At 34.0% G+C, this 15,837-nt stretch overlaps 1 protein-coding gene across 7 annotated transcripts in view; it reads left to right on the top strand.

Annotated features, from left to right (window-relative positions):
* LOC110403045 (rab proteins geranylgeranyltransferase component A 1-like) overlaps nt 1-15,837 on the top strand; it is a 117,150-nt gene that overhangs the window by 23,217 nt on the left and 78,096 nt on the right. For all 7 annotated transcript variants that reach the window (XM_021405808.1, XM_021405805.1, XM_021405810.1 and 4 more), the window contains exons 5-8: nt 1,595-1,970; nt 2,653-2,769; nt 3,457-3,577; nt 5,708-5,933. In XM_021405808.1, coding sequence (XP_021261483.1) covers nt 1,595-1,970; nt 2,653-2,769; nt 3,457-3,577; nt 5,708-5,933 — 840 coding nt within the window. The remainder of the gene's footprint in view (nt 1-1,594; nt 1,971-2,652; nt 2,770-3,456; nt 3,578-5,707; nt 5,934-15,837) is intronic.

Consider the following 15,837-nt stretch of genomic DNA (forward strand, 5'->3'; position numbering starts at 1 on the left):
CACTATTAGTTATTGCATTAGTATGTCTTTGCAAACCTCATGTTCAAAATTCCTGAAAATAAATAAACCTAAAGAGAACCCCACAACTGAATTGATCTTCACTTGTATTTTTAGTAGAGAGTATTCTTTAAAGAACACTTGATAGCATATTTGTCTTTTACGTTTTATAGTTATTTAATGCTTGCTGTATAAAGCAAAACCAGAGAAAAATGAAAGTACAGAAACAGACTTGTTTAGTGAGTGCTTCCTTACAGCCATTCCCTTATTTCCCAGGGCAACGTGTTACTCCACCCAGGAATAAGTGCTTCCTGGTGGCTGTGCACAAGCTGAGGCACCAAACTCTCACTTTCATCAGCCTGTACAAGCTTCCTGAGTTCACATGAGATAAGTGAGGAACAGTATAAAGGAGAGAACTTGTCTTCCTTTTTTACTTGAACAGAAATTTTGCCTCCTCCTTCCATCTTTAAGTCTACAGGTATGAGAAGGAGCGTTTTTATATGTGCTGATTAATTCCTTGCTGTCTGGTGAATGTTAAGCATCCTGATAGTTACTGCAATTTCATACTGTACATGCGCAGGTCACCTTTAAAATCATAGTTCATTAGTTTTCATCCAAGATAAAATTGTTTATTCAGTGCATTAATGGCTTGTGGTGTAAAGATAAAAAGATAGTGTGAAATTATTGCTGAACTCTTTTCACTAGCGATGATGCTGATTTGATTTATCTCAGCTGGTAGTTTAAACTGAAATTCTGAGTTCAAAAGTACTACTTTCCAAGGTAGATGTCATTGAAGTTCGAGATAAAAAGAGTAGATGTGATTAAAAGTACAGGTCTGCTTTGTATGAAGAATTCTAAAGGACTGCGTTACGTAAAGGAAATGGACTGGGTATTGCTTGGTGTGGTCGTGTCCCTCCTTTTGGCTGACTGCCTGCACCCTACCTATGTTAGAAATTAATCAGAACTATGCGCAAACTTGTAACGCACAGAATAATAACATTGCTTCGTGAGGGAACTTTGTTCTGTATGGCTGTTAACTTCTGCAGCTAAACACAATGCAGGAGAGCTGATAAGTAACCATAAATTTTTAACTTCAGCTTCAGTTCAAAATTCCGTGTTTCTCTTAAGGACCTACTACAGTAATATACAGGAAGCAGTCTCAGTTGTGTAAAGAACTTCTGTTTTCTTCTGCAAGCTTGTTGGAGGTGATGGTGTTGTTTTACGTTGTATTTTTTAATTACGAAAAACCCAGTCACATTTCATTACTCTGTTTATTTTGTTTATGTAGATGTGTACTGTGTACCACTATGTGAGTTTTGATTTTCATGTTAACCTCATTCTGCCTTTTGATTATGTTAAATAAGAACATAAAAGTGTTCTGTTTTGTTTTTCCCCAGTAAAAGTACTGCTCTGAATCAGTCTAAGAACCAGATTTCTTTGGTGTGTGATACACCTGATTTGTCCAGGATAAAGAAATTCTAATGTTTTTTAATAAGGGGGTTGAGGTTTCTGTTCCTGGCACAGGCTCAAAAATTTAAACAAGATTTAAAGACTCTTAGAGGTTTTTTTCTCTTCTTCCCCTGGTTTTTTTAATCAGTCAGGATTCAGCCGAAGATGTTGAAGAAGCCGGTGCATTGCCAAGGCCACCTGTCTCTGGAGCCTCTGTTGCTGAGGAGGTTGCTGAAGAACCAGAAAAAGAATGCCCACCACTGGAGAGCGCCGTACTTGGGGCTGAGAACTGGGAATCAGAGAAGGCTACAAGCACAGATCCAGCAAGTGCAGCAGAAGGGAGTGTTAAAGAAAGAAACTCTGAGAATGAAAGTTCTCATAATCCAGCTTCAGGCGAGTCCACTCTGGAATTGGGAAAAACTGAAGCTGCACTCTCAGAAGTTTCTGCCCAAGAAACAAAGAAAATCACATATTCCCAAATTGTTAGAGAAGGCAGAAGATTTAATATTGATTTAGTTTCCAAGGTAGGAACTTAATAACTCTTGTCATACAGCTACATTTACTTTGCTTAATATGCTGTAATGTAAAAAATGTATACGTTTCATTTTTAAGAAGGCTGATACAGTACTTTGAGGCAAAAAATACATTCTCTTGACTATTAAGAAAGCATTAGTACTAATAAAGCAAAGAGGAGTTGTTTCATGTGTTTTTTTTATTTTTTGTTTATAATAAAAAAGCCGTAAAGCACAGCTCAGGAATCTGTCTGGAAGAATAAATTTCCTGAAATTTTTCCTGAATTTCCTGAAAAAAAAAAAAGAGGAAGAAAAGCAACAGAGGACACTCATCTAAATGAAGATTCTTGTTTTCAAAATGAAAATAGTTTTTCTGCCTGTGGGGTATCTCCTAGCTTTTAGTAGCCTTTTGGCTACTTTCCAGTGTAAGTCCCTGCAAATTCAAAGTAAATGCCATTTTTTGTAACTTCTGTGTTATTTATGTGCTATTTAGTGGGAAGATTTTAATTCGTTTAGTATTATTTTGCAGGTACTACATCTTGATATTCTTTTATTTGGATTTTACTTAATTGTGTATACTTATAAATAGTTACAGAAAATATCTTACATATGAGTACTTTGGTGTCACTATTTCTTTTTCTTTGATGTAAGCATTTTCTCTTTACTCATTATATTATTTTTCTTCATTGTGCAGCTGCTTTACTCCCGAGGCCTGTTAATTGAACTTCTGATTAAGTCAAACGTTAGCAGATATGCGGAGTTCAAAAATGCAACACGAATTCTTGCCTTTCGAGAAGGAAAAGTAGAACAGGTATCTTAGATGAGATTAAACACATGCAGTATATAATTCTTTTTAAAGTTAAAAAAAAAAAAAAAAAGTGACTTTGGTTGCATGAGAGTTTTCTAACAATAAGCTAGTATTTTCCCTCAAAAGAAAGGAACGGGTTTTTATTTCTCAGAATAAGAAAGATTTGTAAATGGTATATCCAAATTTTAAATCACAAGACGAAAAACCTAAAACTAATTAAGAATGGATAAGAATGTGCATTCCAGTGAGCTATTGTCGTGAATCTTTGCCAGATATTTAGACCGTGATTGACTCATCAGTTAATTCTTAATGATTCACAAGTCTTAGCTTTTCAGCTCCCTGGCATGGATTTCAGGAGGAGTCATTGGTCTGATAATGCTAAGATGAGATTTTTGGCACAGGTAGTTAATGTAAGCTCTTTTCATTAACTCTACAGTTGGACATGCGAGTTAAATTGAAGAGAAATAAAGGAGAAGGAGGGGAAAAAGATTTTAGTATACTTTTGTGGAAAATAGATAACTTTTCTTGCAACAATGTTTAGAAATAATTGAAGTAAATATTTAAGAAAGTAAGTGTAATAGAAGATAGCTGATTATCTAACAAATATTTTCAATTCCTATGGTGTAGTTTCATGCTTTTCCTATTTAGAGTATTGAAAGTATCTGAAATTATTAAATATATATTTTTCAGGTACCTTGTTCTAGAGCAGATGTGTTCAACAGCAAGCAGCTTGCGATGGTGGAAAAACGAATGCTAATGAAATTTTTGACATTTTGTTTGGAGTATGAACAACACCCCGACGAATACCAAGGTAGGGCTTCGATGAACAGTGCACACCCATGTCTTGTGAGTTCATTCAGTTAGTTAGGCAAAATTTTGATAGTTCTCCTGTGTTTTCACCCTACTTATTTTTATGGATTCATTATTAAAGTATTCTTTGATCTTTTCACTTTCTTGTTGAATTCTTCTACTGAAATACTTGTTCTTCTGTTTCCCTCAACATCATTTATTATTTACATTTTTTAACAGGTTGTTTATTGCAGCAAGTTTTCAAGATGATTTAGATGATTTTTACAGTTCTTTTTTTCTCTCAGGTTTTTTAATATGGTGTGAGATATCTCATTTTTTTCTTCTCAGCTTCTTTGAATAAGATGCAAGTCTTATTTCACAGTATGTTGCCACAATAGCAGAAATGGAGGAAATGGAGTTTTTAACTTAGAATATAAATGTAATTTAATACCTGACAGAGGGCAAGTTTAAAGTGCTGCTATTAATTTTTGTCTTGTTTGGGGAGAGAATATATTTGAGCCATGTTGTAGAAAGCATAATGAGCATGATGTCAAAGAGGAAAGTGACTAACAGAAGGAGGGTGATGCGCAACTACTCTCTGCTTTAATTTTATACACTTAAAGGTAGCAAGAATTAAGCGGTCATGTTCTCAGTCTTTGGAGTCAGAAAATAAACTCAGGCAATAAAAAAAAAAAGAAAAGAGTGAGGACACGGGAACAGTTAAACTATTAATGTACGTTTCAGACTGAACCATGTTAGTCCTCATGTAGCTTGATAGTAGATCCATTAAGCAATGGTTTGAAAGAAGATAGTGTTAGAAACAATTCTAAAAATCATTTGTGTTAGTCTGATTGCTTAGAGCTGTAGGTGACTCTCTAAGATTGGGTACAAACATCAGAGAAAGTTAGTTCACCTGTACACAAAAGAAAATTGGTCAATATAGAGAATCATCTGGTAAGATTAGAGAAGCAGTCTAATGAACTTTGCAAAATCCTGTAGGGGAGATAGCTCATAAAATTCAGGTGTTTTATAGATTACAGGTAACTTCAGGTTTTTTGCTGATGGTGGAAGTAGAGGTACATAGAGTAATAATACAGGTGGAATTTAGAAAATCTATTAGGTAAAAAAAAAAAAAAGATCCCACATCAATTTTAAATTAATTTGTTGATTTATGTGCCTAAACTACATTAGATTTATTTTACTTCCAAATATAGTTAAACACATTTTGCTCTTACACTTTAAAGTAGCCTGGGAAGTAAATGGGAGTATTTTGAGTCAGGTTTGTATAATCTAGAGACTTCAGAACTTTGAAGTTGCTCCTGGTGAGATGATTACATTCACTGGAAGGCACACTTTCTATTGGAAGAGTTCACGATGGTTAAATTTAAAAAACAAAACAAACCACAGAAACACTTGTCATTCGGTGACTTGCATGGCCGTGCATCTGGTAGTAAGATGCATTCGTAATAAGCCATTGGTTGAGTCTTAAGCAGGATACGTGGCTTGATAATATTAGGCACAGCACTGATGAAATTGCTTCTCATTCTTTGTATGCTTCTGATTCTTTGTATTTCTTTGAATTAAAAAATGCGTCAGCAATAGTATTAATTTAAAGGGGAAATTCCTCATCACTGGCTACTGCTTATCTTATCCACGCTTTTGTGTTGCGAGTAAGTAAACAAAATATGTGAATGGCTCTTCTCTGCATATATGTACATTCTAAGAACTAAATCAATCTGGATTTAGCAGTACTCTTCTTGAATGTGTGTCTTTCAAATGATATGAGTAATTTAGCATCCTCAGGCACCTTAAAACCAATGGATTTATGTGCACAGTTTCTCACATTTTTCACAACTTAGAAATGTATTTAGATGAACATAGCATAATAAATAGAAGAGGCCGTATTTAGATGTTGATCTTCAGAATGTTTGTCTTATGCAATGGGTTTGTGTTATTCTGAAATATTTTAATTGTGGTATTTCTCTCTTCTGAGAATTTGCTTTATGTCTGAATGAGCAATGTCTGAACAACTCATTTGCTTTTATAATTATCTTTGTATATTTAAATATAATTGAGCCTGAAGAAAAATGTTTCTGTGAGAAAATGCAGGTGTTATGCTATGCCCTTTACTTGAATTTTCCTTTTTCCTTAGACTACAAGAACAGTACATTTGCTCAGTTCTTAAAAACACGAAAATTAACACCTAGCTTGCAGCACTTCATTCTTCATTCTATTGCAATGGTTTCGGAAAATGATTGCAACACTCTTGAAGGTCTTCAGGCAACAAGAAAATTTCTTCAGTGCCTTGGCCGCTATGGCAACACACCATTTTTGTTTCCTCTGTATGGTCAAGGAGAGATTCCACAGTGCTTTTGCAGGTAGGTCTTACCTTTTTTTAACACGGATCTTCAAAACAGGAAATAGTTGGTAACCTAATGCTGGTAGAGGTCATTCAATAGAAGACATCTCGCTAACCATTTCGTGTTTGTTTTGTTGACTTTGTTTTCATTGGCTATGAAAAGTCCGAAAAAAAGTCACAAAGTGACAAATCTCAAAAAAAAAAAAAATGCATATTTTAGTTAAAAAGAAAAATAATTATAGGGTTGTCAAGCACTCAAAGCACTCAGCTGATGAGATCAGGAAACTGGATTTTGAAGAGTGTTCCATTGAGAGAAGGAGAAATGCTGTAAATTATGCCATTTTAATACTTGTAATAAAATGAGAATTGTTCCGAAGTTGTAATGGGTGATGTTTGCACTCAGTGACTGCATTTGGTAATAAGCGGACAGGAGAGGATTTAAGTTGTACATGACTGTTCCTTTTTAAAACTGACAGATGGGGATTAATAGTGGTGTCTGCCCAAGATGACTGTAAGTTTTGGTAGGTTGAGAAAATGTACTTTTCATTCTAACTGAGGTTACAAGGTGATATACGTCATAAATCTGTGTTACAAACTAGTGCTGAGAGTACATCTAGAGTTTCTATTGTCCCTTTATAGGTATTTCATAGTGAATTCGATTTTTTTATGAAAGGAAGAAAGTACTATTGTATATTCAGTTTATTACGAATCAAAATATTATGCATTTCTATCACTGTTGTTGTATCACAGAGTTATCCATATGGGGCAACCAATGTGAAACTCTATCGTTATTCTGTTGGCATAATTTTATCTATCTGCATGTGCAGACCGCAAACTTCCTCCTACAACTTCAGCAGCATATAAAGGCATCATAAAGCCCTGTTATTGAGATATACTGACTGTAGTTTTACATGCTAACATCTTAAACAACGACCATATGTTCTCCACTACTTGAGCCTGAGAAAGTAATTAAACAAGCAATACCTATATTGATTTCAGAATAAAACAATATCCACTTGAACCCCTTCACTTGAGCTGTGGGCATGGGGTGTGTTCTGTAGTGTGACTCCAGACGTGTGCTAGGGATTGTAGATCTTGCAGGGGAATTGTTGGCTGGTGCTTTGGGTGACCATCAAGAATAGAAATACAGAGGATGATTGGTTTTAATTTTCACTGCTTTCTAACAGCTCTCAGGTGTTGCTTTCTTTCATTTGTTGTTGCTGACAAGAAGCCTTTACATCTGCTCTATGTGAGTTTTTAGTATTGCTAACCTTGTAGGTCTGAAGCAAATATGTTAAAAATATATATATATATATATTGTGCTATCAGGCCATTTTGTTACTGTGAGTGATATATTCAGATATCATTCATTTGAATATCAGTGCGAAGTCTTACCTACTTAATTCTTTGGACAAATTCTGCTTTTTCTGTGTGTGCTACAATTAAGTAATTTTGTTTTATAGCTTGCTCTTGGTTGTTAACATTCTTTTCTCGTCTGCGTGATAGATTTTCTTCTCTATAGCAGTATATAAGCTGCAGTTAAAAGAATGGCCTTAGCAGTTTGAGCTTCTGTGGTAATGTATAGGATGGATGTAACTATGTGTTGATAGAAATATTCTGGAATAATTATTGTACATCATGGAGGGTGTCTTTAAAGTAGCTGGCTGCAACAGCAACTGGCGTTATCGTGGAAGGTCTTACTTGGCCGTGTGAAATTGTCCTCTATTATGTTTTAGTATTCATCTGTATAAATTACCTAATGGTTCCATTAGTTCCCTAGGCTATTAGGAATTGTTCTTTACTGTATTAAATGGAAACTTTATTTGGTGAATTTTTCCAATAACCTTTCATCTGCACCTTAAACTGTAGACATTAATAAAAAAAAAAGAGGGGGGATTATACAATTAAGCATTCAGAATTTGTGAGCAAGATTTTTTACATATTTATTCAAACTTCTGATAAGGATTCTGAACATTATCATGTTATAGAACTGGTGTTTATGGATGTTAGAGATGTTTTTCTGTCTTACCAGGACTCTGTGTTATTAGATACAAGTACGTAACCAACAGACTAAAAGTCAATAGATTATTGGAGACTGAATTACAGAAGCACAAGTTTTGTCATCAGTCTCCTTAGACCTTCTTGGGCTTCAAATACCTGAAAGAAAAAGTACTGAAATTCCACTTGTAGTTCTCATTGTATTTTTTTTCTTGCAGACTTAAAGGCCATTTGGCTTCATTTTGTTTAATGGTCAATACAGGCAATTTTCTGATCTGCAACAGCAATATATTTCAAGAGTTAGAAGCAGTGGTGTCTAGAAGTTGTGTGAATTTTCTTATTGGAAAGCTCTTTCACAATCACAGGAAATCTTCAGCTGGATTGAACTTTATACCCATTGTTTGTTGCATTTTAGGTTTGGTTTGGTTTTGTTGAATTGTAAGTCTTAGCAATATGATAAGGAGAGTATTTAAATTGTTGAAGCAAACTACTCTCTCAAACCAAGAAATAATGTTTTTAAAAGATTTGTATTATGAAACGTTTAGGTAAAAAAATTAAGAAGTTTGAAATGTCTTCAAGTGAACAAACAGCTTAGAAGGCAGACACTTTTTTTTTTTTTAATTAATCCCAGTTAATATATCTGGACTGCCTGGGGTATTGTATCTTTTTAAAACTGAGAATTATCTGAGGAGTACTATTCAAACTGTATGGTAAAGTAGAAATGCCACAGCCTATACATCATACCCTCCAGTTTTTATCACCAGGTTATCAGAGTAAGGTGTCACCTGTTCTGTGATTTCTAACCGCTGTTCTATATTCTGTTTTAATGTAAACCTCTTAAGCGTTTCTTGCAGCCAGTTACACTGTGTGTTCTCATCAAGGCTACTGTTATAAATGGCATACATGCATATTTATGTGAATGAGTCAAAGACATTTGTAAGTCACATCCCTGCATTCCAAATGAATTCTGCATAAACAGTACAACATTTTATAACTACTGATGACACTTGAGTGAGTAAAAGCGGTGTTAGTTCTTTATTGGTTTAAACAGGTATGGTTTAGGAGAGAAAATTAAACTTTTATATCACTGTAATGTACCTCCCAATATGTTGAGGTACAGATGTGAGATTTCTGTCTCTATAAATTGAATCTGTGATATAAATAAGGTCATTGGAAGCCTTGTGCTATTCTAGGCTGACAAGAAGCAAAACTTCTGCTAGCTTGAATACAAGCTGCCTTTTGTTCAAACTTGTAGATATGAAACTGTTAGCTTCCTTCTTTTCTAACGAAGTAGTAGGCATTATGCTTGGTAAAAGTAAACTAATGAAAAAAACCTACCATTTGAAGAAAATCATACCGAACCTTTAGATTTGCTACAGCAAGCATAAGACACCAAAACTTCACTGAAATATATGCAAGACAGCTATAGGAATCAGTATGTTGTGTGGTTTGCTATTATCATGTTTGCTGCAATTCTGTAACAACTGTAATTTTCCAGAAAAAATGTCTCTGAAGAAAAATGACAACTGGGCATTGTTGTAAGCTCAAAGGCCTCAGGAATGCAGCATTTGTTTTGCATGGAGTGATTGTGTTGTTTTCTTTATACTTCTAGACATGATTAGGAAATGCCCCAAACATTTCTTAATGAAGGAGTAAATCTTAAAATTGTCAACTATTGATTTTTCCTTTGTAGCTGGAGGTCAAATAAGAAATATAGGTTAAAAAAAAAAAAAATCTAACATAACTGCCAGATACTAGGCTATTTATTTTGAGTTGTGACCTAACATCTGTAATTTCTCCATTTGCTTGCTTTGGGAACAACATGAATTCTGATGAAGTCTTTGAGTTTCTTTTCAGTTTGTTTTCAGATTCTTTTTTTCTGGACACTTGCAAATGTGAACATTCAAATGGAAACCAGCCTTTCTAAGTAGTGTTGCATTTTTTTTTTCCCAGTTAAAATGTTAGAGAGAATTAGAGACTGTTGGTACACCATCTTTTTGCATGCCAAAGACTTGGAGGGGTGATACACCCTGCATTTATTTTTTTATTAGTTGTCATCCGAGAATTGACAAATGTGGTCCTGGTAATAGGTGATCTTCTGCTGCTTTGCCATAGGAACTAACGATTCACTGACTTGTATGGATAATCAATTAATGTCTTGCATTTCCTATAGAAAGGCTCTGAACTTTTACATTGCGTGTGCATTTTGGGGGCAGTGTAACTTTTTCTTAGTAGTTGTTAGAGATTCTAGCTGAAATTAGTCATTTTGTCTCAGAGCCAGCGATAATTTTTTGATGGAGGAAAGATTTGATGAAGGTGGGTCATCCCTTTGAGTCCCTAAATTTACAAGACTGTTGAGTCCAGGCTGAGATAAAATGGATTATGCAATTGATTTGGAAAGTTCCTGTATGTATTTCAGAAACGAATAATCGGTTTTTACCCCTACATTTCAGGCATTAACTGCTACAGATATGGAAGCTTCTAAGGTTGCCTTAGGTATTTAACATTTCAAATTATGTACATATTAAGATCTTTAGGATGCTTTTGGTGATGTAAAATCAAAACCGGATCTTAGGAAACCTGAACATAATATGCATTTAAAATTGATATATTAAGAAATTCATCATAATAACATCTCTTTCACTTGAATCTATAAATAAGTATCAAATCTTTACATGTAAGCAATATGCATAAATTTTCTGTATTAGAAGATTTGGCATATTAATAAATTTAAACAGTGTTGTTAATTCCTTTTGACAATCAGATGACAGATTTGACTATTAAGAATTCTGCAGTTCTGTGCTAGTAGGAAAGAAACACAGCTGATTTTAAAAACATAGGCTGTATCTGAGAGAGAACATATAAATTTCAAAATAAATCATTTTCATATTTATCTATCCATTATCACTTAAGATAATTCCCTTCAGACCAGAAAATTTGCTTTGGAATTACTGCTCACTTGCCTGTATTACTTGGTCTTCACCAAAATGCCAACTAGTAAGAGAAGCTACTGTGCTGGTTTCTTTTTAAGTTACTTCGTTTTTTACTTGCAGTACAGTGAAATAATAAAACTTCTGATGCAGTTTGGTTTTTAAAGCCAAACTTGATATATTTCTTTTCAATTTGTTCATAGATGAATGCCAAATAGACAAGTGTGTAGCATGGCTTTGTAGGATCAGTTGTTTGTTTTTTCCCCCTAAAGAGAAACTCTTTCTTGGGATAAACATCATGGAGGTGTGATAATCCATCAAGCTGAAACCTATTCTGTAGTGATGGATGGATAGATTGGTAAAGTAACTCAATAATCTTCATTTTTTTCAGGTTATTCACAGATCAGTGAGCATTGTCGTTAATAAAGCTATGGAATGCTTTTGTGTCCTTGCCCACATTATTTCTCAGGATTTGACAGGAAAAGACTTCTAATTTGGAAATAACCTTTGTTGGGAAATGCATTCTAATGCATTGTATGAAACTTCTAAAATGCCTAGAATTTATCTTTTTTTCTCAATGAAATGTTTGGTTAAAAATTATTTACAAATATGAGAGCTTTTCTTATACTTACTGCTTCACTTACAACAAGTATAGTCATCTTCAAAAGTTTGTGCTTCTGAGGACCTTCAGCCAATATTAGGATTTATCACGTGGAATGCTCTGAATCATAAGAAAGTTGACAAAATGTGTAAGTTTTAGAGCCCAACTAGTTAACTGGTTAACTGAAAAATTTCAGTTGAGAAATTGTATTACAGGAATTGGAATGCACTCTAATGTATTTTTTTGGTATTATCTCTCAACCATCCCCTAACAAGCAAATTACTCTGCATTTATTTGGGTAAGTGCAAATTATGTCTTATATTAAAGAATAAGGATTCAGACATATTCATGTCTTACAGCATTATGAGCAGGTATATGGAAACAACCAATGTGAGATGTAAATGCTGATGTAGTTGAGCAGAGTCCATTTTGATTAGAGTAGAAGGCAGAGAAAACTAGCCTCCAAAACATTACTAAATTAGTAAAATAGTCCATGAATTCCTTTGGTTAAGATAACTTGAATTTGTAAGCCAAGAGAAGACAGATGCGTTTTGTAGATGACCTAATGCTCACTGACTGGTTTCTGCAGTTGCTCTTTTCTCTGTCTGTGCCCTAGGGTCTGGATCTCTCAAGTTCCTCTTTGAGGGCAGAACTGTTGTGTAATTGCAGATAAAGGACCTTGTTTGAGGAATGTCTTCACTTCATAGAGCTTACAGCCAGACAGGTCTCATACTTTTACCTTCCTTAGAGATCACTCTTCAGGTGTGTTTGTAGTTAGCTACTGTCACAAAAGTAGAGAAACCACTGAAAAGTTTTGTGGGGCTTTTTTTTGTTCTGCTTTGTGGTAATGTCTTACAATTTCCACGTTGCTTTGGATGTAATTAGTAGGACAGTTGCTAGTTATGTAGTTGAATTTATTGTCTGGTGGATCTTTACCTTACTGACATATAAATAGTCTGTTTGAATATAACATCTGAGAGAATGATTATTAATTTATACTTAAAAGTAATGTTAATTGCAATATCCTGAAAATTTTTTATATATTTCTTCAATTTAATAAGCCAGTATTAAGCAACTTTTTTTCTTAAATTCTGGTAATTAACAGCTATATGATGATACTAGTACATCTGTGATATGGTTTAAGTGTGTTATACTTTAGGATCTTTGCCCAAAACTCAGTGAAGAATATGCAACTTAAGTATAGGTTCATTTTGTAGTTACTTCCCCTCTGAAGTCTGTTCTGAAATAATTTTGTGAAGCAAGATGCATGAGTACCAATTAAATCCATGAACAGTCTATTTGGAGTTAAAAAAAAGTTATTATTTTAAGAAAGGACACTTGCAACATTGTAGTTTTTGACCTTTCAAAATCTTGAGCCACTTCATGGCTCTGTAACAGCTTGTATTAGACCTAGTCCCGTATTCCTTACCTGAAATTTTGAATCGTTGCTCAAAAGATAGTAGGCTCATACTTCATCATATTGATCATCATCTTTGCAGTGTGTAGATTTACGTTACAGTTTCTGGAAGCACGTGAAATTTATTACTATATACTATTATATTCGGTGTTAGTAGTAATTTATTAATATCTGGTTTTGCTTCAACAAGTGGCAATACTTTTACCCTTACAGTTTTATGAGACTTTTTTCTGGATATGCTTTTACCCCAATAAGTTGTCATATTGTTTGTAACTTACAAGTCTTTGCTAAAATCTTTATAATTTTCACTCTTCCTGAGATTTTCTTGTAATTATTGTTATTACATGTATTATTGTATTAGGTTAGTTTGGTAGACTTTTATGTAAACATACCTTTCCTTCTAAATACTGTATTTAAGAAAGGCTGAAATCTAAACTATTTAAAGGCATAAATAGGAATATGTATTTCTCTATATAACATTCTTAAATCCATACAATCAAGAGCTAGTACTTCGTTCTCCATGAGAAGAGTTTGGTGAAACTGAAGGGTACAGAGGTGCTCGCTTTACAGAGGCCCCTCATTATTATTTCAGTGTTCCAACTGGGAGCTCTGCCATTATAGCAGCTCTTCTTGTAGCATTGCCAGATCAGAGTTCCAGGGTTTCTTTCTTTCTTGCAATGCTAGGACAGAAGCCAGGATCTGGTAAAAGAAGCTACCATGTTGTCTAAGTACCGGCATAAAAATTTCTGATCATTTTGTTAATTGGATTTGTGAACTAGGATAATTATAAATTCATCAGCATATTTCTAAAACTTTACAGGAATGCTGAACAGAATCTCTGGGGAAAAACTCAAAGTAGTTGACACTTTCTTCATTGGCTTGCTCTAGAATTTGTTGTAATTTATTATCTTTATTAACTAAAAATGCCAGAACAGTTCTGCGTGGAAGAATTAAGTATTTCTTTGGTGCTGGTTTTTACATTTTTTCTCTTCACTGAGCTGATCACTGCACATAATGAAATTGTCTTTTATATGGGAACTCTGTTTTGAAAAAATTACTTTTTTTTTTTTTTTTTAACTGTAGCCCCTACAGTTAGTTCATTTGTCTGTATTCTACTTTTTAATGTTTTTAGAACATAAAGCAATATTGAAGGAAATGCTTAAGTCCTGGAGAACTTTAAGAAACAGAATTTAACATAACAACAGGGATACTGATTGCTCTATGAAGAGGAAAAAAAATAAACCCGAAGAGGGCAATGCGTTAATTCAGGCCTTGACATGCTTTGGTTTTTTATTGATCTTGCTCCAAAAGTTGCTGTGCTGTTCATGCAGTATTCTTCTTTAAAAAAGTTGTTGTTGTTGCAGAGAGCTATACAATTGTCAGGAAAAATATTTCCTAACTGATCCCTCCATGCAGTTTAGAAAACAGAAGACAAAATATATACTAGAAGTAAAAACTTGTTCATATGAGTTAAACTATACTTTGTGGTTTGGTTTTCCACTTCTTTTATGTAGTTTCAAATTAAGGGTGGTCTGCATGTTCAGGGTGTTTATGATATCTCAGTATTGAAAATCAAGATGTCAGATGGAGAGATGTTCTATTTTTGTTCAATTAATATCTCAGAGCATTACATCAAAGTGGTAAACTCCTCATGTAGCAACAGATGCAGCAACCCTGAAGCCTATTTTTCTCTCATGTTACATTAGTGTTTAATTAAAGAAAACAACTAGTTGGAGGCAGTTACTTTCTGTGAAATATAATGAAGATTTATTTTGTAAGTGACCTTCACTGTATTAGCTGAAGCAGTAATCAGAAAAATTAATAGAATAATCCAATTATATACAAACTCATAAATCATCACGAATGTGTTGTCAAAAAATCAGCTTTTAATATGTACAATTGCTTCACAGCTGTATTAGCAATTACAGCTACTGATTTCTACCTTGATGGGAACTGAAATGCCATTTAAAGGCTGCGTGTGAGGGAGGGCTACCAGGCCAAAAATTTTCAAAACTGTTAATTTAGTTGTGATATGATTTGATGTCACCAGGGCAAAGTTGAAGTAGAGTACACTGTTGTTGTTATCCTTCAGCAAAACTTAAAATATTGTTGTAGGCAGTAGTTAATTAGAGTAATATCAGTTTAAATGCCTGTCATTTAGGGTTAATGGTATCAAAGAGTTCCCTTGTGCTTGAAGCGGAGTCACATCTTCTTGAATAGCCTATTGTATGAAAGTAATGTTAGCACAGTGATTTCAGTTTTGTCATAGATTATTGGGATGCCACTTAGTTAATATTTCAGCTTCTATATTTAAATAATTTTGGCAAGTTCTTCCTAAATATGCAATTTTTCATGCGGAGCTGTTTTAGTAATATTTTGGCTCTTCATGGTTGTTTAATACAATAAAATTAAAATTCATTCCTATTTTCATTTAAAAAGAAACACTTTCTGCTGGCCTACTGTGAAAACAGGTCATGCCCTCCTCTGCTGGAGTGCAGGCTATTCTTGAAAATAAGTAATTCACATTTTTGTGCAGCCAAGCAGCAAAGTTCTTTCAAAGCATGCTAGAAAAATAAAGTGCATTTATTTGTATTGAAACAAACAAAAAACAACCACCAATCTTTACTGTAGTTGAAGTGAAAGGAAAAGTATAGTTTCTACGGGTTTTTAATGAAGTAATCTTAGTTCTAGTTAGGAAAGAGTACAAATTTTTTATGTTATACCATATGAAATAAATTTATCAGAGTTGGTTTGAAAGATCCTGGTACATGTTTTATCAGCTTAGAAGTCATTCTTTGCAGTATTACGGACAATAAGCCAGTATCTCAAGGCTCTATAATAATTCTTCAGTGGACCTTATTTTGTGTCATGTTCAACAACATCCAGACAAACAAGAGCAGGATTCAATATGATGAATCTTCTCCCTGCTTTTGCTTGGACAGAAGTGGTATTTCTAGGGTAATGGATCTTCTGATTT

Source organism: Numida meleagris, chromosome 8, assembly GCF_002078875.1.
Source record: "Numida meleagris isolate 19003 breed g44 Domestic line chromosome 8, NumMel1.0, whole genome shotgun sequence".
In the NCBI taxonomy this organism is placed as follows: Eukaryota; Metazoa; Chordata; class Aves; order Galliformes; family Numididae; genus Numida; species Numida meleagris.